This window comes from Eleutherodactylus coqui, chromosome 11, assembly GCF_035609145.1.
Source record: "Eleutherodactylus coqui strain aEleCoq1 chromosome 11, aEleCoq1.hap1, whole genome shotgun sequence".
NCBI lineage: Eukaryota > Metazoa > Chordata > Amphibia > Anura > Eleutherodactylidae > Eleutherodactylus > Eleutherodactylus coqui.
Window position 1 is genome coordinate 4,801,573 of NC_089847.1, and position 25,997 is coordinate 4,827,569.

Sequence of the window (25,997 nt, forward strand, 5' to 3'; positions counted from 1 at the left end):
ACAGGAGGTGTAATAATTCCCCCGATCATCACTTTCTGCTACATACCTGCAGCGCTGAGAACATTTACTGCCCATGTGACTGATATCAGCTGCTGCGCTAATACAACCTCTGGGCTGTGCGGATACGGCTTTCTCCAGTGATGACATCATGATGCAGCACTGGTGACATCACAGGCTGTGCAGTCGGGTACTCACCGCAGTGTCCTCCTGCAGGGTGTCGGGGTGCAGATGTCGCTCAGTCTGCGCTGGAGCCGACGAGGAGGAGGAGGAGGAGGCGGCTGCCCGGAGTATGCAAACAGCTGGAGGAACTTCCTGCAGCGACCGAACAACCGGCTGCTGCACAACTGTCCCCCTGGGGTCGGGACACTCGGTGGGTGGTCTCACCCAGGAGACAGTCAGCAAGAGTGCAAGACCACCATGTGACATCAGAGAGCAGCTGTGATGTCATACCATTAGAAGTGCATGATGATGTCATCACACTAGTCACTACATCTTTAGGTTGCATGTAGCTCTTGCAGTGTGACGTCATTGGTTCTTCTCCTAGGAGGCGGGGCCATGACAGTAACCCCTCCCATGATACCGCACATCTGCACTGTGGATGTCTAGTTTTACAGATTGCGCTGAAATCACATTTTCTTACTACGATTACGCAAAAATCAGAGCATCTCGCCTCAGTAATTATGGAAAGAAATGCAATTTAGTTGGGAATGCAACTTTAACCCCTGAGTGCCCAAGCCTGTCTGCGCCTTAATGACCAACTCCTTTTCCAGCAGCCGCAGCTTTTTCCTTTTTCCGCTGACGTATGAGGCTTGTGTTTTGCGGGACAAGTTGTATTTTCTGATGACATCATTTTTGGGTCCATTTAATTTGTTGTATAACTTTTATTCATTTTTTTAATGGGGATTGTTTTTGTTTTTGTTTTTGTTTTTCATTGTCCCGGCGTTCAGTCTGTGATGACATCATTCTCCGCTCGGCACCGTCCCAGCCATATCAAGCTTATACAGTTTTTTTATGTTTTGCAACTTTTGAACACATCAGACACTTTTTTTTAAAGATTTGCTTTTGTGTCGCCGCCGGCGGAGCTGGGGGGGGGGGGGGGGGTGAACTTTAGGCTTCATTTATCCCATTTTTGAGAACATATAAAATCTCAATTGCTTTTTATTCCATTATTTTCTATAGAGAAGACCAACAAGATCTGTGATTCTGGCCTCTTTCTTTCTTAGCAGCGTTCACCGGGCCATATAAATAGTATGTTGCATTAATTCGGCAGTCCGCTCCGATTATGTTAATACCAAATTTATATTATTATTATTATTTTTTTTTTGCTGCATGCGTCATTTTTCTCTCTTTGTGAACGCTGTTATGTGAGGCTGTTTTTTGCTGGATCAGTTGTACTTTTTAGCGGCACCATTTGTTGATCCATGCGAAGTTTTGATCACTTTCTATTCTGTTTTTTGTAAGGCGAGAGAAGCACAATTAGCTATTTTCGCCATGTTTTTTGTATTTTTCACTGCATGGGTTAAATAATAAACTAACTTTTTTCTCTGGTTCGTTACGATCTCAGCGATACCTCAGATGTGATTTTATTTACATAGTAAAGGGGCAGCGGCGGGGTCTTGTCATGTTTATTATTTTGTTTACCACTTTTTCATACTTTTATATTTTAGCCCCCCTGGGGGACCTGATTGTCACCGTCTTTCTTCATTCTTCTAATACATCACTATACATCAGTAGAGTAGTGCATTAGAAAGCTTATGAAGTCCTGCCAGAGACTGAACCTCACAGGCCACTGCATCTGGCAGACCCAAAGGCTCCGGGAGCCATATCAACCCATCAGGACCCCATGATCACATTGCGGGGGTCCAATGGTTGACAGAAGCAGCCCCAGCATGTAAAGGGTTAAAAAGCGGGAATCGAAGGAATCTTCGGTTCCCAATATCACAATAAGCGCCTGGCTGTCATCCAACAGCTGAGTAGCCGCTCTCCCAAAATGGTAGACCTGCACCGGACTTTTAATGCAGTGCTGTTTTTTTGACTGACGGATGGGTGGTTGTTAAAGGGTTAAGACCCAGGCCAAGTCTGGCATGTATCACTTTAAGGGTGCATTCACAAGGGCAACAGTGCGTTGCCCATGTGTGCTGTGCAATGTATGGGAGACCGCACATCTGCGCGTTCTATTCTCCTGCGAGACTCGCACATACACACTGTGCTAATTATTTATCAGGTATGTATGAACAGTTGTTTACTTTATTTTGGAAGCACATTTAAAAAAATTGACACGTTTCTGAGCAATTTAGGAGATTTGGGACCACTATGGGGGTCACTATTAATACTGGGGGTACTATAGGGTCACTACTAATACTGAGGCTACTATTGGAGATACTATTACTACTGGGGCCACTATGGGGGTCACTATCACTACTGGGGCCACTATGGGGGTCACTATCACTACTGGGTCACTATGGGGGTCATTATTAATACTGGGGGTACTATAGGGTCACTACTAATACTGAGGCTACTATTGGAGACACTATTACTACTGGGGCCACTATGGGGGTCACTATCCCTACTGGGGCCACTATGGGGGTCACTATTAATACTGGGGGTACTATAGGATCACTACTAATACTGAGGCTACTATTGGAGACACTATTACTACTGGGGCCACTATGGGGGTCACTATCACTACTGGGGCCACTATGGGGGTCACTATGGTCACTATTAATACTGGGGGTACTATAGGGTCACTACTAATACTGAGGCTACTATTGGAGACACTATTACTACTGGGGCCACTATGGGGGTCACTATCACTACTGGGGCCACTATGGGGGTCACTATTATTACTCGGGCCACTAACATTACTGTGAGGTGGTCCCTGAAGGGCGCTATTATGGGATATAACAGGCATGGCTTTGCATATAAGGGGCGTGGCCTGTCATAAATATTTTCTGCGCTGTGCTATGTGCGTTGCTACAGTTGCCCTAGAGCTGGGGGGTATGGCCGCCTGCTCTGGACACTCACACTGGACAGGGTTGGTTTAGGGGGTCTGTCTATAATAATAAGGGGCGTGGCCAGTGGTGCATCACACCTGATATATTTGCTGCAGCTCGCACTTCTATACTTCCCCGTTAATATGAGGACTGATGATGTCATTGGCAGGTATGTGATGGACCCGGTAAATAATCGCCACCAGGGCCGAGGAGCTGCGCCCGCGACGCGTCCTGCTCATGGAGAATCACAGAATTAGTTCTTAGCGGTTCGTTTTCCTTGCGGTCTCTCCAGCCCATCACTCATCATATAGAAACCACCTCTGCCCGTGGAAGTAACTGCGATGCCAGCGCTGCCAGTGCCCGTGTGTCACAGAGGGCAGACAGATGGGGACATCACAAATCACTTCTGTGTTTGCAAACTGAAACGGGATCCGGATCTTCTCCCCGTTGTGGATTAAGGGATTAGATTCTGTGAAATACATTTCATCCTTCAGCGGACAAATCACAGCGAGACGGAGAGCGCTCATTACCGCCGAGGGGCCGCAGCACGGGGGCCGCCGGAGCCACGCAACGAGGACGGAGAGCGCTCATTACCGCCGAGGGGCCGCAGCACGGGGGCCGCCGGAGCCACGCAACGAGACGGAGAGCGCTCATTACCGCCGAGGGGCCGCAGCACGGGGGCCGCCGGAGCCACGCAACGAGACGGAGAGCGCTCATTACCGCCGAGGGGCCGCAGCACAGGGGCCGCCGGTGCCGCGCAACGAGGACGGATGCTGCAGCGCTGCCCAACCATCCCAGGGGCGCGTTCGCAGGCGGATACTTACTTATTACGCACGGATTTTTACGCACATAATACGGACAGAATAAAAGCCGTAGATCCTCATGAGCGTAATCACGGACCGAGGGCGCCTAGTAACGTCTATGGCGCTGCGTGAAAACACGGTTGTGTGCGCATTCACTTCGATTTTACGCATGATGGCAGGAGACATTGCTTTAAAAAATTTTGGCCTTTCCTACATTTTTTTGCGCGTGATAGAAACGCAGTGTATACGCGGGAAACACGGGCATCGGAAAAACGAACACACACCAAGTACTCCGCAAAAACACAATACACAAGCAGTAAAAATGGCGGGTATTTCAGCATCCTAATACACGAACGCCCATGTGAATGAGCCCTAGGGCTTAAACATGCATGAAAATCACGTGTGCAAAACGCAACAAAGCGAAACCGTTGATTTCAATGGATTTATTTTCACGCATGTTCCTCCGTGTGTGAAAAGACAAGTCCTGCCGCAGCTTTCTTGTTTTTTTGCGCACACAATAGCTCAAAGTTTGAACTGTTAAAAAGACTTAACTTGTTCGTGCGCAAATATACTCCGCAGCGGCGAGTGTGCGTTCGCCTGCGCTCCTCTGTCTAAGCCCTAAGATAGGAAGCTTCTGTCCTGAGCGCCTCCCATTCACACAGGTGATGCTTTGTGACAGTGGATCAGCGGAAGCTGAGCGCAGCAGCAGAACTCTTTCTCCGAGGCTGGACTCCATGTACCTGCACTGGTACATTGTGACAAACCCTCAGCTGTGTGAGAAGGGCTGTCAGTACAGGTGTGCAGCCTAAAGACTAGTTCCCATGGGCATATGCAGGTTTTGGTTGCGTATATTCCCTGCGTTTTTCACCCGTTGCTATGGGTTTTTGTGTGCGCAAAAAAGTACCAAAGATCCGCGGCACAAATGTGGAGCGAACAGACAGGTCTGAGTCGGATATAAAAACCGCTAAAAAAAGCACGTTATACACTGCTGCGCCAAAAGTCCTGGGATAGCGGTATGTACAGTGATGATGAGATGGCGTCACCTCAGGAGCGCCCCCACCTGTAGAGGTTGTGAGGGGGGTTGCACACCGGCCAGCATGCTCATAGCGGGGCGCGAATTATCGACACACGTATATCCTGCAGGTCAGCACAGGAGGCCGACTGCTACACTGCTTGGTGACCATTTGCAGCCCTTCATGGACTTCATGTCCCCCACAATGATGGGATATTCCAACAGGTTGATTCATTGGGCCGACGTTGTCCAGAACTGGTTGGAGGGACATTCTGGAGAGTTCCTATGTATGCTGCGGCTGGCACGGTCACCGACATGAGCCCGATCCAGCATTTATGAGACGATGTGGAGGGGTCCATTCACACCTGACATCCGACACCGACATATTTGCCGGAGCTGTGGGGGGCTATATCCCTCCAGACCTCTGCTGTCCACTTGTGGAATCAATGCCACGTCGAGTTGCTGCACTTTGCTGCCCTAGAGGGGGTCCTACACAATACGCGCTCCCGTCCCGTGACTTTTGGCATGTCAGTGTATATGTGTGAATAACAAAAAGCCATACGGGAAAATGCTTGTACTAGAGTTCAAAGAATTGTTCTGTCTTACATATGATTTTTGGGTTAAAAAAACCACCAAAAAAGTGCATGAGAAGAACACCGGATGATGTCGCCTCCCATATGACAGTCTCCCCCTGCTGTCCTGCTGCCGCTGTGCTGTCATTCCGCTGCTCTGCATGAGATTCTACAGAATACTACTGCCATCTAGTGTCCACCAGCAGGGACACCGGCGTGTGCTCCCCAGGAGCTGCTGAACTACGCCACTGGGCACAGAGTGGCACAACTCGTTACTTTGATAGATTGCAGCAATGCCAATTTTTTAGTTTTAATTTCTTATAAATTTGGGAAAAGTGAAGTTTTTTCTTACTTTCACTGCCTTTTATTCTTCTGATTTAACATCATCTCTTTTTTTACTCATTTTGTTTTTTTTAGTTCCCACAGGTGACTTGAACATGTGATTGTTTCATCACTCATAAAGTATAACGCAATACTATATTACTGCATTATACCATGTTCAGACAGGCAGTCTCCCTGAAGGTGCCGGGCTGCCCTGGCAAATAAACTGCACCTCACGATCTCATCGCAGGGGGCCATTCAGGACCCCGGAATACTGATCGGGGCATTTAAAGGATTAACAGCAACTATCAGCCTACAAGCGGGCGAGTGTCAGCTGGCAACGACAGTCAGCACCCACTTTGTATGGAGTGGGAACAGCTCCCAATCCCACTCCATAAATTTCCTGCATGTCCAGGGCATAAATGTACGGAGACGTGAAGGGGTTAATAATCATTCGTCCCCATCGATTCTTGCCCTGGTTAGGAAATGAGTGCCAATCGGTCAGCACTTGTTACACTGTAAAAGAATGTGCCCCCGATGAGTGATGGTGTGCCCCCGATGAGTGATGGTGTGCCCCCGATGAGTGATAGTGTGCCGCCAATGAGTGATGATGTGCCCCTGATGAGTCATAATGTGCCTCTGATGAGTGATAATGTGCCCCCGATGAGTGATGATGTGCCCCCGATGAGTGATGGTGTGCCGCCGATGAGTGATGATGTGCCCCCGATGAGTGATGATGTGCCCCCGATGAGTGATGGTGTGCCGCCGATGAGTGATGGTGTGCCGCCGATGAGTGATGATGTGCCCCCGATGAGTGATGGTGTGCCGCCGATGAGTGATGGTGTGCCGCCGATGAGTGATGATGTGCCCCCGATGAGTGATGGTGTGCCCCAATGAGTGATGGTGTGCCGCCGATGATTGATGTATGCCCCCGATGAGTCATAATTTGCCTTGATGAGTGATGATTAGAGATGAGCGAACGTACTTGGATAAGCACTACTCGTCCGAGTAATGTGCCTTATCCGAGTACCGCTGTACTCGTGCTGAAAGATTCGGGGCGCTCCGCTGCTGACAGGTGAGTCGCAGCGGGGAGCGGGGCAGAGCGGGCGGGAGAGAAGGAGAGAAAGATCTCCCCTCCGTTCCTTCCCGCTCTCCCCTGCAGCTCCCCGCTCCGCAGCGCGTCCCGAGTCTTTCAGCACGAGTACAGCGGTACTCGGATAAGGCACATTACTCGGACGAGTAGTGCTTATCCGAGTACGTTCGCTCATCTCTAGTGATAATGTGCCCCTGATGAGTGATGGTGTGCCGCCAATGAGTGATGATGTGCCCCTGATGAGTCATAATGTGCCTCCGATGAGTGATGATGTGCCCCTGATGAGTGATGGTGTGCCCCCGATGAGTGACAGTGTGCCCCCGATGAGTGATGGTGTGCCCCCGATGAGTGATGGTGTGCCCCCGATGAGTGACAGTGTGCCCCCGATGAGTCATAATGTGCCCTCGATGAGTCATAATGTGCCCTCGATGAGTCATAATGTGCCCTCGATGAGTGATGGTGTGCCCCCGATGAGTGATGGTGTGCCGCCAATGAGTGATGATGTGCCCCCGAAGAGTCATAATGTGCCCCCGATGAGTGATGATGTGCCCCTGATGAGTGGGTACTTATATGTCCGCACAAGAGACACGGTTAGCTGATGAACTTTCACATAGGCCGATGGTTGGTGGAGCACTGAAATGAACGTACATACCTGATCATCAGCCCATGTAAGGGGCCCTTTGGTGCCAGTTGTCAGGCCCCCGGGTTCTGCCCTCAGCTGCGGCCTCTGTAAGACATAATAACTCAGTCGCTGCAGATGCACAATCATTACCCAGGCTTCTTCTCATCACGTCCATCTCTACTGCCACCTACTTCTAGGACTTACCAGCCTGCAAGAAAACATGTAAGGTCACTGATTCTCAGAAGTGGGAGGAGTCAGAAGGTCAGGATCCCAGGACGCCGGACATTAGGAAAACTCTCGTCCTGAACCTGCACATCCCACCGAGTGGTTAAAGTGGCGGAGGGGAAGACTCGAAGCTAAATATAGTGATGAAGAAGGATCAGGACAGATGACTGGCACACGGCCACCCTGTTCCTACAAGACTGAGACATCAGCAAGTAGCGGGTGGAGGGATGTTTTGGGCTGGAATATTGGGAAGTGAAATGGTAGGTCCCTTTAGGGTAACTGAGGGTGACAATACGAACTCTGAACAATGCGTGGAGTTCAGAATTGTGCTTTCCGAAATAAAATCATTATCATGCAAGATAATGCACCGTCCTATGCCGCAAGACGCAGAGAGATGGTGAGGGACACGTAGCTGACTTACCTGAACCCAAGTCTCCAGGTCCAGATGGATTACATAGGATATTGCAGGAAGCAGCGGAGGTAGTTGCTGAACCACCCGCCATAATCTGTGGAAAATCCCAGAAGATTGGAGAAGGGTAAATGTTGTACCCATGTGGTGCCCCACAGCGACCAAGACATGAGGCCCACGCTGAGGAGCTGGTGGGGTAGGGGTGGCACTTGTCACGGTGGCTCTATCAGACTCCTCCCCGGATGGACACATACAACCTCGGCCCAAGTACCGCTAGGCCTCTTCCAGGCAATGCTGGGACAGCGGTTACCTGTATAAGCCTAGCAGACTTGGAGATGTCACGCATGACGCCACTGTTCCTTTCACACTGGCGAATCCTCGGCGGTTAAATAAGAGAGTCCATACACTGTTAATGTTGAATACCTCAATCACTGGGAACAGGCAGTGACTGGAAACTTTACTCTGTACTTGAAGAAATACAGCTTACTGGCACGTGCAGGAAGGACAGTGTTTCAGTAGATGGTCAGGGAGGAGAACACAGGATGACACGGGGCCCACAGTCTCAGTTATCTCTGGTGCTCCGCTCCTGGACACACACACTCCGGGACACAGGATGACACCAGGCCTACATTCTAGATTTTCTGTATGACTCTGCTCCTGGACACACACACTCCAGGACACAGGATGACTCCGGGCCTACAGTCCTAGTTATCTGTATGACTCTGCTCCTGGACACACACACTCCGGGACACAGGATGACTCCGGGCCTACAGTCCTAGTTATCTGTATGACTCCACTCCTGGACACACACACTCTGGGACACAGGATGACACCGGGCCTACGGTCCAAGTTATCTGTATGACTCCACTCCTGGACACACACACTCCGAGACACAGGATGACACTGGACCCACAGTCTCAGCTAACTGTAATGCTCCTCTCCTGGACACACACACTTCAGGACTCTGAATACTTCTGGAGGGGGATACAACACTCTGCTGACACTCACTCAGAACTTGTTTGTAGGACACTGCACAGTGGACTCCTTCACTCCTCAGAGGTGGTAATCTGGATATCTCTTGAAGTACCCCAGAGGAGTACCTCGGACACCTGACATACATGGGGAGCTGGGAGGGTTAAGTTTTGGCTTGTCACGGTGGCACTTACCAGGCTCCTTCCCCATAGGGATAACACGCAGCCAAGGCCACAGTGTACTGCAGTTAGCCAAAGACACCCCTAAAATAGGGAATGCCAATAAACAGGCGGATGGGGGTAGTAGTTGTCAGGGGTGACGCCACAGTCCCTACACACTGGTATTCTACACGGCGGAAAATAATCACAGACACAGATTTTGAGTACCTCGGGTCCCCAGGAACGGTTAGGGCCCGGTATAAACTTTACTTAAATAAAACTGAAGCTAACAATTTTACAGGACAAATGAGATACAGTCTTCACAGTGCAGGTAAGGTCAGAGGTAGGGAGGAAACACAGGATGAAACCGGTCCTACAGTCCACGTTATCTATACGGTACCACTCCTGGACAGGGAGCACTCCGGAGGAGAAAGGGGGTAGGGGTCACTCCACAGACACTCTGGCGGTATTTAATTGACTTTCAGGATTGGTACCCGGCACTGGAGACGCATCAGTGACACTTAGTAGCGTACTTCTACACAGGGATCCTAGACTTGGACGGCCACGTAGGAAACTTAAATTAGTACCTCTGCACTGGGCCTCTCTCACAGAATTTCTTACGAATGCTCTCTCTCTCTCTTATGCTTGGGACTCACTCCACTCACATCCAGTTCCCATATCTCTCCTCTTCCTCCATCTTCACCAAAAGGAACCTAAAGGTGCTTCCATGTGGCTCTGTGTTAGACTCTCTCAGATTGAAAACAAGATGGAACTCCTTTCCCGCTCTCAATCAATCCTGTTTATACCTTCACTCACACCACATGACATGACAGACTGATACATTTACATGCAGGCAATGATTTTAGAAAAGTTAACCTCTCAAGCGCCGCAGCTGTGCAACACGCACACTGGATATGACAGGACAGGCTTTGCACAGTACATCTACATAGGACAAACATGTATGACATTTATGGAGGGGACCAGGATAATGTGCTGGGACACTACACTCTCCTTTTCTTCCATACTTCACCACATGAGGGTTGAAGGTGCCCCCATGTGGCCGGCACTCTCCCTCCTTTCTCTACTATTGAAGTAAATAGAAGACCCCACCTTGCTCTCAATCACTCATACTTATACAGGGTACACATCATGTGACACAATTGTTACTTTCCCAAACATATGCCAGCCACTTTCAGACATTAACCTATTGCATGCTGCAGCTGTGCAATACACATAAGAGCAGACAAGACACTTTGCACAGTGTATCCACATGGAAGATAGGTGTTTCGGGCCACTACACCTGTCTTCAAAAAGGGAAGAAGGTGGATCCAGGAAACTACAGGCCTGTGAGCCTGACTTCTATACCGGGAAAGATCTTTGAACAGATTATTAAACAGCATGTATGCAAGTACTTGGATGAGAATGGAGTAATTAACCAGAGCCAGCATGGGTTTGTAACAAACAAGTCATGCCAGACTAATCTAATTTCCTTCTATGACTGAATCACCGACTGGGTTGATCAGGGAAATGCGGTGGATATAGTATATCTTGGCTTTAGTAAAGCATTTGACAAAGTATCTCATACTATACTTATTGAAAAAATGACCAAATCTGGGATTGACAAGGCAACTGTTAGGTGGATTCACAACTGGCTGAGTGATCGGACTCAAAGAGTGGTCATAAATGGCTGCACATCCAAGTGGAAGAATGTATCAAGTGGGGAACCACAAGGCTCTGTCCTGGGCCCAGTGTTGGTCAACATTTTCATAAATGATCTGGAGGAGGGAATTGATGGGAAACTGATCAAATCTGCCGACGACACAAAGCTGGGAGGGATAACTCAAGGGCCATTTAGACACAAAGATTATCGCAGTCATTAGATTATCGTTGTGTATCGTTTGTCTGAAAGGCCTTTAGTGAAGGAAAAAAAAGAGCTTCTTTGTATCGGCTCGCGACAATCCTAGCCGCGCTTATCTGGTTTGGATGTTCAGCAGCGACAGAAAGAAACGAGATGTCTAATATAAAAGTAACAAAAGAGGCCTCTAATCGGCGATCCGTGTTAAGGAATTAACAAAGAGTTATATGATACAACTTGGTGGTACGAACAATAGTATTATTGTCATTGGAATGTAGATAATCTGAAGCTCAGAAATCTGCGCGAGCCTAAATAAAAATAACGCGTGAATGCGAGGCCTCGGCACGTGCGCTTAAAAGGCTGAATTCATGTTTAATGGTCTTGGTTGCTGCTTGCAGGGTACATCACAGCCGCACCGCCAATGGTGGAGCACTAGGGGGGCGGGTTAAAATCGAGGCTTTGTCCTCCCGACAGCCAATCGCTCTGCCTGTAGCCGGCTGAATGTACGCCCCGCCAAATGATTAAACACCCCCCTCAAATCGCTGAACGAAGGTCATTTTAACCAAACGTAAAGCGATCTGCCGAATGACTGAAAGACAACGATGAGCGACTAGGAAAGGGAAAATGCACGATGGGTGCACGTTTACACACAACGGCTATCGCTCAAAAGATGGCTTTGAGCGAATCTTGAGCAATAATCGTTGTGTCTAAATAAGCCTTAACACTGAAGAAGAGAGGGAGGATTCAAAAAGATCTAGACAAGCTTGCACAGCGGGCGGAGACTAACAGAATGGTATTTAACAAGGAGAAATGCAAAGTCCTACATCTGGGCAAGAAAAATGAAGAAAGCAGATACAGAATGGGAGGAATTGGGCTAAGCAGCAGCACATGTGAAAAAGACTTGGCTATACTAAAAGATCATAGACTGAACATGAGTCAACAATGTGATGCAGCAGCCAAAAAGGCAAACACAATTCTGGGATGTATGAAGAGAAGCATAGAGTCTAGATCACGTGAGGTCATTATCCCCTCTACTCTTGGACAAACTGGAGCAAGTTCAGAGAAGAGTTACCAAGATGGTGAGCGGTCTGCAAATCATGTCCTATGAGGAACGGTTAAAGGATCTGGGAATGTTTAGCAGAAGAGAAGGCTGAGAGGAGACTTAATAGCTGTCTACAAATATCTGAAGGGCTGTCACAGTGTAGAGGGATCAGCCCTATTCTCATCTGTACAAGGAAAGACTAGAAGCAATGGGATGAAACTGAAATGGAGGAGACACAGATTAGATATTAGACAGTGAGGGGGATGAATGAGTGGAACAGGTTACCACGGGAGGTGGGGAGTTCTCCTTCAATGGAAGTGTTCACACAAAGGCTGGACAGACATCTGTCTGGGATGATTTAGTGAATCCTGCACTGAGCAGGGGGGTGGACCCGATGACCCCAGAGTTCCTGATGACCCTGGAGGACCCGATGACCCTGGAGTTCCTGATGACCCTGGAGGGCCCTTCCAACTCTATCATTCTGGGATTCTATGAATTAAGTTACATCTTTCCATTGGGTTACTGATAGAGTATAAAGTAATGAGTAGACATTATTCTCGGTTTCTGTTTCTCCTCTTTGGCCTCACTAATCTTGAACCGTGAAGTGTGAGACACTTGTACAATCATCAAGAGATTCCGAATCCTCTTGAGAACTTGATTAATAAAATGTGGACCCCCATCACCTTCTATTACCTCAGCGGACCCCACACTGACATACTACCTCACACAAGAGCTTCTTAGCCATATTCTTCTCTGTAGCTGTGGTCACAACCTAAGCAGAGATCAAATAGACAAAGCTCCACTCCTACTGACCCGTCTCTGATGGTTGGATGAGGCCCCCTGGCAGTCTATGAAACGGTCATACAGTGTGTTGGGCAGGTACCGTCACCATGTTACCTGGGCTATGACAGGCACAGACATTACCGGCCCGTACAAACCTTGTGGCAACACTGGTGAACCCGGAGACAATCCAAGCAGAAGACACCATGTCAGTCTGATGTGTCCATGGGTTAGGTACGTTATCATGGGGTATGACACTCATGGGAGGCAGGTCAGGTTACCTCTGCTCCAGGTGCCATCATGTCCAGCTCCTTTTGCTTTCCACTCCTCCACCTCAGTCGGTGGTGCTTGTTCCTGCAAGACAGATATGAAGTAAAGGCCCATGCCCTGTTCAGCAGCCACCATTACCTTGATTGGAGGTAAGAGACCTGCAGCCTCAGCAGCTTCATCCGCCCTCCTGTTATGTTGCCTCTGGGGCGTCTCTTCAGTCCGAGCCTTGACTTTGATGATTGCAACCTGTTTGGGTAGAGTTAGTGCCGACAAGTCTGATACAGCTTCTGCATTTCTGATTGGCTTGCCTGAGGACCCCACAAAACGTCTACTACACCAATGGGCCATAAGTGTGGACGATGCTCAAAAAGTACCTGGACCTTGTGTGCAGCTTCAGTCTTACCTCCAGACGTCTTACATATCTCAGTGAGTGCCTTCAGCCGACATCCTAGGTGCAAGGGGCCATCATCGTACTACTTCACGTTGCATAGCCAGTGCATATCCTGTCTCGCATGACCCGTCTTTGTAGTATCTGAAGCCATCTACAGACCACCCATATAGGTAACACAGACCATCTCATACTAGTGAGACAAGATGGGGTTAGGAGAGCACCCTTGTATTAGTGAGCCGGGCAGCAGAAAGGTTCTAGGGCCGGGCTCACGCGAACGATCCAGACTCCATATGTGGGTTCCCGCAGCAGAATCCGTCTATGCCCCGGCTGGCAACTCCGCATACCTTCTCTTTCTGTACCTCGGATGACCATGAAAGCTCGCCGTCCGTCATGCACAGGTTTTTTAATATATATTTGTTTCCCCCGTGTCGTCGCTAGATGATAATGCGGGTAACCGCGACCTATCCCTAATGCGTTCCGGTGGGACGGACTACATTGACTTTGATGGAGACCATCCACAGCAAAATAGAGCATGCTGCGATTCGTCCTCCGCTCGTTGAAATGACAATTCGTTTTCACGTGTGTGAAGGAAAAAGTGATTTTTACCTTCCTTTCAAGGCATTCCATTTGCTGCGGATCCTCCGTGCGGACGTTGACCGCAAATTCTGCAATTCTAATCCGCTGTGTGAGACCGGCTTTAGTTTGTGTCTGATGAAGAATTTTCTGAACTCCACCAGAGACCAATAGAATTGAATCATGTTCCAGGCCCATCCGGCCGTGCTGTGAGCGATGCCAATGGTACTCGCTCTTATGTAAGAGCGCAGCAGCGAGCGTCACTGGGACCAGCTGTCGGGCATCGCTTGCCCAACAGCTCATTCCATGTAAAAGGACCATTAGACCGAATAAACACAAAGCTACCAGTGTGAGGCTGAAACCCTTCGACACAATGTATATCAGCCCAGCAGAGATCAATGTCACATTGTGTTCATTTGTACGGGTTATTTACATGCGCTCCTCTATGGTTACAAACAGGTCTAACCCAGGAGCTACTGTTGAGCTATCCAGCCTGTTGGACAGCTCCCCTGCTCCCCCTTGTTCTTGCTCCTGACTGCCTGATTAACCTCAGCCTGCTTCCTGATTAGATACCTTATTTAACTTGGCCTACAACCTCCCATCCTTGCGTGATTATTGAGCTCCCAGCCAGTAGTCAAGCTCCACCACCTGCCTGCTCCTCCACCCCCTGAACTGATACTTACCCATTACTGACCTCTGGCCTTCCTCTGACTATGCTACCTGCCTGCTCCTCCACCCCCTGAACTGATACTTACCCGTTACTGACCTCTGGCCTTCCTCTGACTATGCTACCTGCCTGCTCCTCCACCCCCTGAACTGATACTTACCCATTACTGACCTCTGGCCTTCCTCTGACTATGCTACCTGTCTGCTTATTTGTACTGCAACTGATACTTACCTGTTACTGACTCCTGGCTTTACTGACCACGCTATCTGCCCACTCGGGTTACAACAAGAGGCTCCGAGCCTGCACAAGATCGTCACACCTAGTAATCCAAACTGGAGCATATACTCTATTTCTTATGACCTAAATTAAACAAACAAAAGAGATTTCTCCTTATTCTAGCAGTCTGTCTGTCCGGGGAGTACACGGTCACTGAGAACATTCCAGCTCGAATCGCTATCTCTGTATTGTAGCCTCACACTGAAAAACACACTTCAATATCCTATTGTCTTACAGAGGGGAACAGCGTGGCAATTGTATGTCCTAAATTCTATGCCTTTGTTACGTTCAGGCGGGCAAGCGAGCACCGGACCCACACAAACGTGACCAAAGATAGGGACCGCCAACAGGAGCCAAACACTCACCATGCACACATAACAGATGGAAATGCTATGAAAGTATGAGGTATTGGTTGTTGGATTGGTCAAGCCACCCAAGCCCGCAACCCATGACAAGGCTCCTGGTTGTCTTGCGGGTCCCTACATTAGCAAGACAACTAACTCCAATCTGCAGAGAGTATGGCATAACCCTACCTATCAGCAAGGCGATCGCCTCGATAAAGGTGGCCCCACGCTGGAACCTCAGTCCTGACTATCCCTGAAGGGTTAATACAACGAAACAGACAGACAAGGACAACAGACACAAATCAGACAGCAAGATGTATGAACACGGAAACCAGACACCAAACACACAGCAAGCTGCAAAGGAAACATGACTGCTCCCAAGGGAAAAAAAAACATAGAGTGAAGGGATGCCAGCTACCTCTTGTGGAGGGCAGATATTTATCTGCAAACAGACCGGTGGAGATTGGCTAGCAGGAGAACACGCACGAGCGTACAGCGCACGCATAATACATGGTCTTACTGTGCTGCGCCATCTCCATTACAGGGAAGGGCGGAGCTAGGGGGCGCGATCTGGGGCAGTGGGTTCAATAAGTGTAATAGACGATGGCCCCACCTGGTCAAGTTTATGCCAGAATGACCACAACATCCAGAAACCAGTCAAAAACCCAGATGATTGGTGCGGATTGTGACTGGAGATCGGCCGCGGGGCCACAGCTGATGTCATACTATGAGGCGCTCCCCTTACCTCCACTGTAGGCTTCCCGCTGTCAACGCCTTCCGGCTTCCGGTCCCCAGCAGCCTGGTTAGGTGCGGCGCCGCTGGTCAGGTGACGCTTGTCAGGTGCGGCGCCGCTGGTCAGGTGATGCTTGTCAGGTGCGGCGCCGCTGGTCAGGAGATGCTTGTCAGGTGCGACACTGCTGGTCAGGTGATGCTTGTCAGGTGCGGCGCTGCTGGTCAGGTGATGCTTGTCAGGTGCAGCGCCGCTGGTCAGGAAATGCTTGTCACGTGCGACGCTGCTGGTCAGGTGACACTTGTCAGGTGCGGCGCCGCTGGTCAGGAGATGCTTGTCAGGTGCGCGCCGCTGGTCAGGTGATGCTTGTCACGAACGACGCCGCTGGTCAGGTGATGCTTGTCACGTGCGACGCTGCTGGTCAGGTGATGTTTGTCACGTGCGACGCTGCTGGTCAGGTGATGCTTGTCAGGTGCAGCGCCGCTGGTCAGGCGATGCTTCTCAGGTGCGCGCCGCTGGTCAGGAGATGCTTGTCACGAGCGACGCCGCTGGTCAGGTGACACTTGTCAGGTGCGGCGCCGCTGGTCAGGAGATGCTTGTCAGGTGCGACGCTGCTGGTCAGGTGACACTTGTCAGATGCGGCGCCGCTGGTCAGGTGACACTTGTCAGGTGCGACGCTGGTGGTCAGGTGATGCTTGTCAGGTGCGGCGCCGCTGGTCAGGTGATGCTTGTCAGGTGCGACGCTGCTGGTCAGGTGACACTTGTCAGATGCGGCGCCGCTGGTCAGGTGACACTTGTCAGGTGCGACGCTGGTGGTCAGGTGATGCTTGTCAGGTGCGGCGGCGCTGGTCAGGTGATGCTTGTCAGGTGCTGCGCCGCTGGTCAGGTGATGCTTGTTAGGTGCAGCGCCGCTGGTCAGGTGATGCTTGTTAGGTGCTGCGCCGCTGGTCAGGTGATGCTTGTTAGGTGCAGCGCCGCTGGTCAGGTGATGCTTGTTAGGTGGGGCCACCACAGGCTGCTGGGAACCATTAGCCAGGGAGCGCTGACAGGGAGGTGAGGGGAGGGGGGAGCGCTGACAGGGAGGTGAGGGGAGGGGGGTGCGCCGCAGAGTATTTCCAGACAAAATGTGCATCAAGGTACGGATTTTGACTGTTTTTTGAATGTGGATTTTGATCGGTTGTGATAAGCCCCGCCCACACCCTGGTCACCTTACAATAATCGCTCTGTGTAAATGGGCCCTCACAGGCTTCTAGGGCCAATCATGTAAGGCCAGCCCCCCAACACCACCGACTGCTGAATACTCCCAGTCTTTCCTGTGATTCGGCCCTGCACTTTGTGGCCCCCTTACAGCCAGGGGACACTTATGGCTTTATCCCTCCTCCATGTCTCTACGTCTGACTATAGAACTGGAGCCGCAGCAGTCAGGGGCCATCATACAGAGGAGCCATAGCAACAGCGGTTGTCATCCGCTGACGTCACACGATGCTGTTTCCACGGCAACCAAGGAGTACTTCGCAAGGCCGGAAGCAAATTTGCGTTTCAAGCCTCTTTCTGAGAACGTCTGCGTCTCTCATTGGTAGGTTATCAGGACACGTGGGCGGGGCTAGTAGCAGCGCTTCCGGTGAGGCGACGGCTGAGGACGAGGAGACGGGAGATACACAATGTCCGAGTGCGACCCGAAAACCGTGCAGGACCTGACGGACGCGGTGAGTGGGGCCTCCCGCCTCCATCCCCTCCCCAGCCTGGGCCCCCTGTTACCGCGGCAGCTGTGCGGTTCCCCTCCGGTATATGAGCTGCAGCCCGGGGGGTCATTCACTGATCGGTGGGCCGCGTCTCATTAACCCTTCTCTGCCTCTCCAGGTCCAGAATCTGCTGCAGCAAATGCAGGACAAGTTCCAGACGATGTCGGACCAGATCATCGGGAGGAATATCCTGCGGCACTGCAAGACCTCTGCTTGCTGTCAGTGAACGAGGCAGCCATCATGTACAGCTGAGGAGCCGTCGCTGCGGACGTTGCGGCTCCGTTCACACTCGCACTTTCGCCTCCGTCTGGCCGCTCGGTCGCGGGAGCAGCGAGATGGAAAGAAAACCTTTTAGCGGCCCGCAGAGTCGTGAAGCCCTTCGCCTTAATCTCCGTTCTGTTCGCTCGCCGGGCGCCGCGCCGCGGTTTCCAGTTCAGAAACGGAACATAAGCTGAGTTAAAAAAACAATGTAACCCCTTAATGCCCGGAGGAGCGAGCTGTGGGGGGTGCATCTCCACTTCCCATAACCGTTTCTTACATATTATCCCCCGCCGGCGTGGCGGCTGCAGTTATTGGCGCCATCTCCGGCTCCGTATCACGCCGTGCGGACGTCTCATTCGGAACGATTACGACAATAACCAAAACTGCACAGTGCTTTTTTTTTTTTAAAGGTTTTTCCACTTTTGCTTCTCTGCATTCAAAGTGCCATAACTTTATTAGTTTCCGCTGGGTGCAGGCGGTGCGGGCCGAGAGGGGTGCTGTCTTTATATATACATTTTTTCTTCCGTTTTTCATGTCCCGGTAGAGGACGCGAACCGGCGATGCTATGATAACATGTTGGAGTAGTTCTGTATGGCAGTGAATTATCGCTATGATTAGTGATTGTAGGTCTTGGCAGATCTGAGCCTTGTATGGCGTCCAGTTTCCATGGAAACCCATTGGACCTCCTTGATTATATAGCGGTGGGCTTCTGACGTCAGAGGGAGCCCCCTCCCCCTGGGAATCCTTTATATGCTGTGATCAACATTGATCGTGGCACATAAGAGGTTAACAGCGGAGATCTTGTCGTTTTCAGTGGGGCTCTCCAATGTACTGCAAAACGGTTTAAAAAATTCTAAGTGGGGCAAGATGGAAAAAAAACCGCCATTCCGCCGTCTCAGTGCGTCGTGTAGAGTTTTTTTTGTTCTTTTATTTTTTTCAAGGACATTTCATTTTTTTTCCTTATTTTCTCTCCATCTTCTGCGCACAATACCTTGTCTTATGTCTCCGCCCACCCCGTTGTGCGCGGCTCGTTTTTTGCGGGGCGCCCTGTAGTTTACGTTGGCACCATTTTGGAATACATACGACTTTTTCATCGCTTTTTATTGCATTTTTTTCTTGGGTGACCAAAAAAAGCGCATTTCTGCTGTTTATTTTTCTGCCGCCGTTCACCGTGCGGTAAAAATGCGTTGCTGTGATAGATCGGACTCTAATGGACGCGGCGATGGCAAATCTGTATTTTTGTTTTATGATTTCGGTTCTTTTTTTTTGTTGTTTAATAATTATTAAAACTTTATTTAGCTTATTTTCACTTTATTTTCTTAGTCCCCGGGGGGGGGGGGGGGGGGGCACAGCTTGTGATGCTTTGATCGGTCCTGCAGTATGATGTAATGACACAGCATTGGGCAGGCAGTCCATCAAGCCACCCCACGGGGACGGTGTTAGGCATCCTGCCATGACACCCGCACGGCTCCCTACAATCTCATTGCGGCGGGCTGCTTGGGACCCCTGAACATCGTCTGGGGATTTAGATGCCGCTGTCAGAATTATTATTTTTTTTTTAATCCGTTCCCCTTTAATTTCTCATATAACGGTACCTGCTGCACAAACGCCGGCGTGAGCGTCGCCTACAAAGCCGCGTACAATTCGGCCCTCGTGGATGGGCAAAATCCGTGGTGAAGCCACAATAAGAAGTGGCATCACAGCGACCGGATTCTATGGGATGCAGATGGAGCGGAGTCGCACCAAAATCCACTGTGAACATACCATCTGCGCCCAGGCAGGGCTGGAGCCTTCAGGTTTACTGATTGCAAGCAGAGATGTTGAAAAAGAATAGAAACACAAAGGGGAGAATTTAATAATTGCCAGAGTTTTATTGTGTTTAAAAAAAAAAATAAAAAAATTGTGCAAAAATGTGCAACCTAATAAAGATGGGGAAAGTGGGCGTGGCTTAGCAGGAGGCCGACCGCGTTGACAGCAGACACTGGTGTAACTTACGGCACAAATCTATGCCGCCGGCCCGTCTCCTCATGGCTGCGCTCGCTCTGGCGCTACCGTAGTAATGCTTTCTTTCGTGATTTTTCTGTTAGTGATGGTCCTGTGACAGGAAGTTCATGTCCAGAAGTCTGTTGTCGTTACTATGGTAACTCCAGAGCAAGCGTGCTTTCCATGACTGCTATAGCGAGGAGGGTCAATAGCATTGGCTCTGCCTGATAACTGTGATATCTCGTCTTGCTGTCAGTGAATTGTTGACTTTCCTTAATCGACTCCATCACTTGATGACATGAGCACTCGGATCGACGACCTGGAGAAGAACATTGCCGATCTCATGACTCAGGCGGGCGTAGAAGAGGAGGACGCTGCCAACAAGGTGTGTAAGGGATACAACATGAGGCGTCCCGCTGACGTCTGGGTGCACGGGGCGACCATGTGTAAACTGCTGTCTCCTCTACTCACCTCCACAGCTGCACTCAGAGTTCTGCTAGTGTCTCAGTCCAGAGTGCAGTGCATTGTGGGAACGGTTACATGAGCTGTGGCATTATGAGCGCAGCTCTGGATATGGCAGGTGGCGTTGTGCTCACTGATGTTTCTTTCCCTTTTCTTAGCAGGCTGCCAAGCACTGATCGGCGCGGAGCTCCTACGGCGCGGGACGGGCGGATCATTGTCCTCGGTGTTTGTGTCACTACTAGCGGTGTTGTAGAGTTAGACGGTTCGTTTTGTATTTTACCCTTTTTTGTGACTTGACTTCTTGTTGTTTTCACATCTGCAGGAAAATAAATAATCTTGTTGTTCTCCGGCTGTTGGTTTCTTCGTGTTGCTCCGCGAGCGCTCAGGGATGTGACGGGAGCCGCTGTGCGCCGCAGGCCGTCCGCTCGCAGGGCGCTCTTGCTGTAATTAAGTCTCTTCAGGCAGCTTCTTTTATGGCACTTTTTTTGGCAAAACAGTATTGGATTTTTTTTTTTTTTTAAGCCAAAGGCCGCCTGCAGACGGGCGGAAATTCTGCGGTGGGATTTCCCGCAGGATTTCCGCCGCTGGAAGCCTGGATAGGATTTCGTTAACAAACGCAATCCTATGCAGACGGCCGCGTGAAATCTCGAGAAACGTCACTCACCTGCTGACGGCTCCGGTTTGCGCATGCGCTGGCAGCCGACACATGAAAGATCCGGAGCTGCGGGGCACGGGTGAGTATGCGCTGCTCTCTGTAGGCGCTCGGGTCAGGTCCCGCAGCGAGAATTCTCGCAGCCGGATCCAACCCGGCCGTCTGCAGATGGCTAAAAGCAGAAGTGGATTTAAAGGATGCGGAATCGGAAGGACGGCGGCGAGTTGTTTCTTCCTCCTGCCAGATGCACTGCTGCTTTTGGCCGGTTTCACACGGCTGAGAGTCTCACGTGAGTTTGATGCGTTGCGAGAGGCACAAAACGCGTGCGAATACAGACCCGATTCTTTCACTTATACGATTGATGTTTCCCTCATCGCTTCGGCACCTGCTTCCCCTTGCTTTCAATGGGACCATAAAGCACATTGCGCCGTGCGATGCAAGGTCTGCCATTGGAAACAACGGGAAACACTGGCCGATCCTTTAATGCGCCGGAGGAACGCCACTTCACAGAAGTGAGGGGAGGTAGAAAACGCCTCGCATCAGACACCTAAATGGTGAGGTTCTCGGCCCAATCTCCCGCTCGCTGGCAGGGAGTCCGTACTCCGGGTCTGGCACGACATTAATGTGTCTGACGCTTAGGGATGTACTGTAAACGCACTGCCATGCGCCAAAGCTGTGGTACAAACTAAGTCAACCGATAGCTAGCAAACATAGATAAAAAGCGTCTAAACATGTAAATCCGTGTCGCAGTTTGTGCGGCTCCGATGTTTCCAGGCTCAGATTTTGAAACTCGGATAGCTGAAAAAAGAATTGCATCTGCAAGCAAACCTGCGACACCACGGCGCCGCCGCCGGCCCCTGCCGCAGATAGTCGTGTCTGAGGAGGATGTGAGACTATAAGAAGCCGCGTGAGCACGGCCGTAGGCTGCAGTCACACGGGAAGCGCGATATCAGACCAAGAGACGCAGCCCAGAATCACACTGAGGATGATCACTAATAACTCCAGGGTCGCTGAGCCGCGATTATGCCGGGTGCCAGATTGGAGGCAGGGAGGATTTTTTTTTTTCCCCCTTAAAGGGGTTGTCCCGCGCCAAAACGTTTATTTTTTTTTTCAATAGCCCCCCCGTTCGGCGTGAGACAAACCCGATGCAGGGGTTTAAAAAAAAAACAAAACGGATAGTACTTACCCGAATCCCCGCGCTCCGGTGACTTCTTACTTACCTTGCGAAGATGGCCGCCGGGATCTTCACCCTCGGTGGACCGCAGGTCTTCTGTGCGGTCCATTGCCGATTCCAGCCTCCTGATTGGCTGGAATCGGCACATGTGACGGGGCGGAGCTACGAGGAGCAGCTCTCCGGCACGAGCGGCCCCATTCAGAAGGGAGAAGACCGGACTGCGATCGGGCGATTAGACGCTGAAAATTAGACGGCACCATGGCGACGGGGACGCCAGCAACGGAACAGGTAAGTGAATAACTTCTGTATGGCTCATAATTAATGCACGATGTATATTACAAAGTGCATTAATATGGCCATACAGAAGTGTATACCCCAACTTTGTTTCGCGGGACAACCCCTTTAAATGCTGAAAATTGGCTTTTCCCTCTTTTTTTGTTTACTTTCCTCCAGATCCACATTGGGGGTAACGGGCTGAGTTGGATGGACATGTCTTTTTTCCACCTTACATACTAAGTTAATAGAACCCTTCGGCCGCTTTCACATGGCTGAGAAGTTTGCGCAGGATTTGTGTGATGTGAGACGTTAACCTCGCACAAATATGAACGCCATTCTTTTGAATGCGGTCGTATACATGAGTGATATTTTTATTTTTGTTTCCACGTCGTGGGAAAAATTGCAGCGTGCCCTATCTCTGGGCGTTCCCTTGGAACACCTCACCCATTGTTTTCAATGGGGCCAGAAAGGACACAGCAGGGTGTGCGAGGCGTCAGGTATCCCATTGAAAACAATGTGAAACACTTGCCGATCCTGAAGGCCGCGCCGGAGGATCGCTACTTCCCTGAAGTGATGGGAGGTGTTTGACCCAGAAACGCCTCGCAGCCACAAGGACGTTCCCAAGCACCATATCGGCCCAATACCGCGCTCGCCTGTGTGAAATTAGCCTGAAGCAGAACCCCGAGTCGGTCTGAAAGCTCGCAGTAACATCATGGATTTTTGTAGCCATCAGGTCTCCTATCTACAAGGTACTTGGTTTCTCTCACTGAGAACAATCGCACTTCGCTCTCCTGACCACAATAGACCAAACGTTTTCCTAATTAGCCTTGGCGCTTGTGATTTGCAGCTCGCTGTCAGGCTGCGCTCAGACCTGCTGCCATCGGCGGCGCTCGTGTAGTAATACGCCACGACTTTTATCACATGAGCGCAGAATCAGTCTGGTCACGTGACCGCGCTACGACAGAACGCACATATGGCGGCTGTAGAATCTGTTCTTCAAGCGGTTACTTCCGTTTTATATTTCATTATTAAACCTGCTCCAGTAACCCCGAAGGGATCCAACCGGAGAGCGCAATTGTTCGTAAGTCGCCGCGTCTATCAGTTCCGCTGTCTGTGATTGCTGGTGGTAATTGTTCGCCTTTTATCATCCTCCGGCTGTGAACGCCTTGTGAGATGCAAAATATCACAGGAATGTGAATTCCATTCTTTTGAATTGTGGTGCGGGAAAACCTTGCGTCCGGTCCTACCGGCGGGTGGCCCCTTGGAGCGCATTGCCCATTGTTGTCAATGGCACGGGACAACACATTGCAAGGTGTGCGATGCCATGCTTCCCACCGGAAAGACTTGCTGACCCTGTGATGCGGCCTAACGCCACGCCGGAGGATCGCAACTTCACCGAGAAAACCGCCTCGCATCCGCTGGTGCATCGGCCGCAGAGCGGCGCCACGGCTGCTTGTATTGGGGAGATGTCTCTGTGCGGCTGGCCTGGGATCACGGTTCTGCGGGCCCGTTCACGGCCGGCTGCTCTTCCCATACTTGTGGCTTCCTCTAAGACAAACTGAAAGCTACGTATTGGCCCTGTCTGTGGCCCCGAGGGCCCTGCAAGCCATTAACCCATCATGTTCTGTTCCTCCTGATGTGGTGTTAAACCTTCTGTTATGAGATTTATCACAGCGTGCTGCCCATCGGACCCTGCGGACCCCAATGGTTACGGGGTGACCGCCGCTTTACTAGCTCTGTGCTGCGTGTTTAGTCGGGCAGAGATGACTACAGGCCGATAATCGGAGACAGGCGTTCGCTCCCGAGTCGTGGGCTAGCGTCAGTAAGCCCACGATCAGCCGATCATTAGGTGTTTGTGAGGGCTCCTTCACACCGGCCATCGCGATTTCCGGCAAAATTGCAGTTTTGTTAACGCGATTCCTGACCGTTTCTTGTGAAGACTCGTGCCTGGTGTCGCCGCCGACCGCAATCATTAGGATTTTCTAATGTTAAAAACGCATCGCACAAAAATCGCAAGTCCGTTCGATGCGGTAAAAAGGAGGCTCCGTAGAGAAACCCGGGCTGAAGAGCGCAAGACGCAGAACGATCAGGCAGGCGGCCATTTTTAAATCTTGCAACATTACAGGAGTGAAAAAATCGCGAGCGGGAATGAAACCAGTGAAAAGCACGGCTTCATAATTCTGCGTTCCCACTCCGGCCGCCCTCACACATGCGTTGCAGTAAGCGCCGCGACTTTACTTACGCTTTCGTCCGCAAATCCTAGCATAACGCATCATTGATGACGGGCGCTAAACGTCAAAAATAAAACACACCGCTTGAAAATTGCGGCGCTGGAAAGCGGTGATTGAGCGGATGTCTGAGCGGTCCCATTGAAAACAACGCGAGCGTTATACCGCGATTGGCGCTAATTGCGGCAGAACCGTCTGTGTGAGGGAGGCCTCCTCTTGCGTCGCATCCTCGGGCCGCCTTCACACTTGCTTTTCAAAGGTTCCATTGCCATCTGCAATGTTTTCTGTCCCGCCATGTTGCGAGATGTAACAATGGCCACCCGCTCTGTGTTTCCCTATGGAGCTTCCATTTTATCGCATCACAACGCACGAACTTGTGATTTTCAAGCGATACGTTTTTAACATTAGAAACTCCTGTTCTTCGTGTGAAAAAAACGCGGCGGCGGCGATGGAAGATTACTTTCAGGAAAAAGCATCACTGACACTCAAAAATTGCCTGAACACGTGATTTTACCGCGATATTGCGATCACCGTGTGAAGGGGCCCTGAGTCAGCTGATCGCACCGTTCATTACCGCATCCCGATGGCGGCGTGCGGACGGCGCGTCTTCCCGTGTAAAGGGGGTATGTGCAGCACACAAGGACTGTCTGTATTGGGACAGACAATTAGTGGTCATTCGCCTGCGTACTACTTATCCTCAGCTGCAGGGGGCAGTAATGAGCACCGAACAACATGCTTTATTGTATAGAACAGCTTGTATGAATGCCCCACGCCAGTGCTGAGGCTGACGGAACGTTCTAGAAGAAAAACTGCCTTCGGTGTCCCAAGCAGCCAATCACAGCGCAGCTTACAGCTGACGCTGCTCTGCTGACATGAGAGCCGCTCTGTCATTGGTTTGGGGCACATTGTTCTTCAAGCCAGAGATGGGAATACCAGCAACCCTCGTGAGGGAGCCGCCATAGATGAGGAACAGCTTCATATGACTGCATCAACCAGCAGGGGGACAAAACTACATCTCCCATCAACCCCTAGGAAGGGGCCAATGGTGGGGCAAACCTGAGGTAAAGAAGAGCGGCGCCCCCGTGAGGTAAAGAAGAGCGGTGCCCCCGTG

At 50.6% G+C, this 25,997-nt stretch overlaps 2 protein-coding genes across 4 annotated transcripts in view; one reads left to right on the plus strand and one right to left on the minus strand.

Moving 5' to 3' along the window:
• LOC136581823 (solute carrier family 66 member 2-like) overlaps positions 1-7,496 on the minus strand; it is a 49,310-nt gene extending 41,814 nt beyond the window's left edge. The window contains exon 1 of one of the 2 annotated variants that reach the window (XM_066582451.1): positions 7,447-7,496. The gene's annotated coding sequence lies outside the window, so the exon portion shown is untranslated. Of the gene's footprint in view, positions 1-195; positions 497-7,446 lie in introns of those variants that run through there. The other variant, XM_066582449.1, reaches the window with a different exon arrangement.
• Positions 7,497-17,674: 10,178 nt separating this feature from the next.
• Positions 17,675-20,905, plus strand: HSBP1 (heat shock factor binding protein 1). 2 transcript variants are annotated; one of them, XM_066582699.1, is made up of 4 exons: positions 17,675-17,814; positions 17,969-18,035; positions 20,385-20,479; positions 20,715-20,905. In XM_066582699.1, the coding sequence occupies exons 1-4, from the start codon at positions 17,770-17,772 to the stop codon at positions 20,730-20,732; spliced, it is 225 nt and encodes a 74-aa protein (XP_066438796.1). In that variant the 5' UTR covers positions 17,675-17,769; the 3' UTR covers positions 20,733-20,905. The 2 variants fall into 2 exon arrangements, with proteins under 2 accessions (XP_066438796.1, XP_066438797.1); XM_066582700.1 differs by having other exon boundaries at positions 20,718-20,905.
• Positions 20,906-25,997: the final 5,092 nt, after the last annotated feature.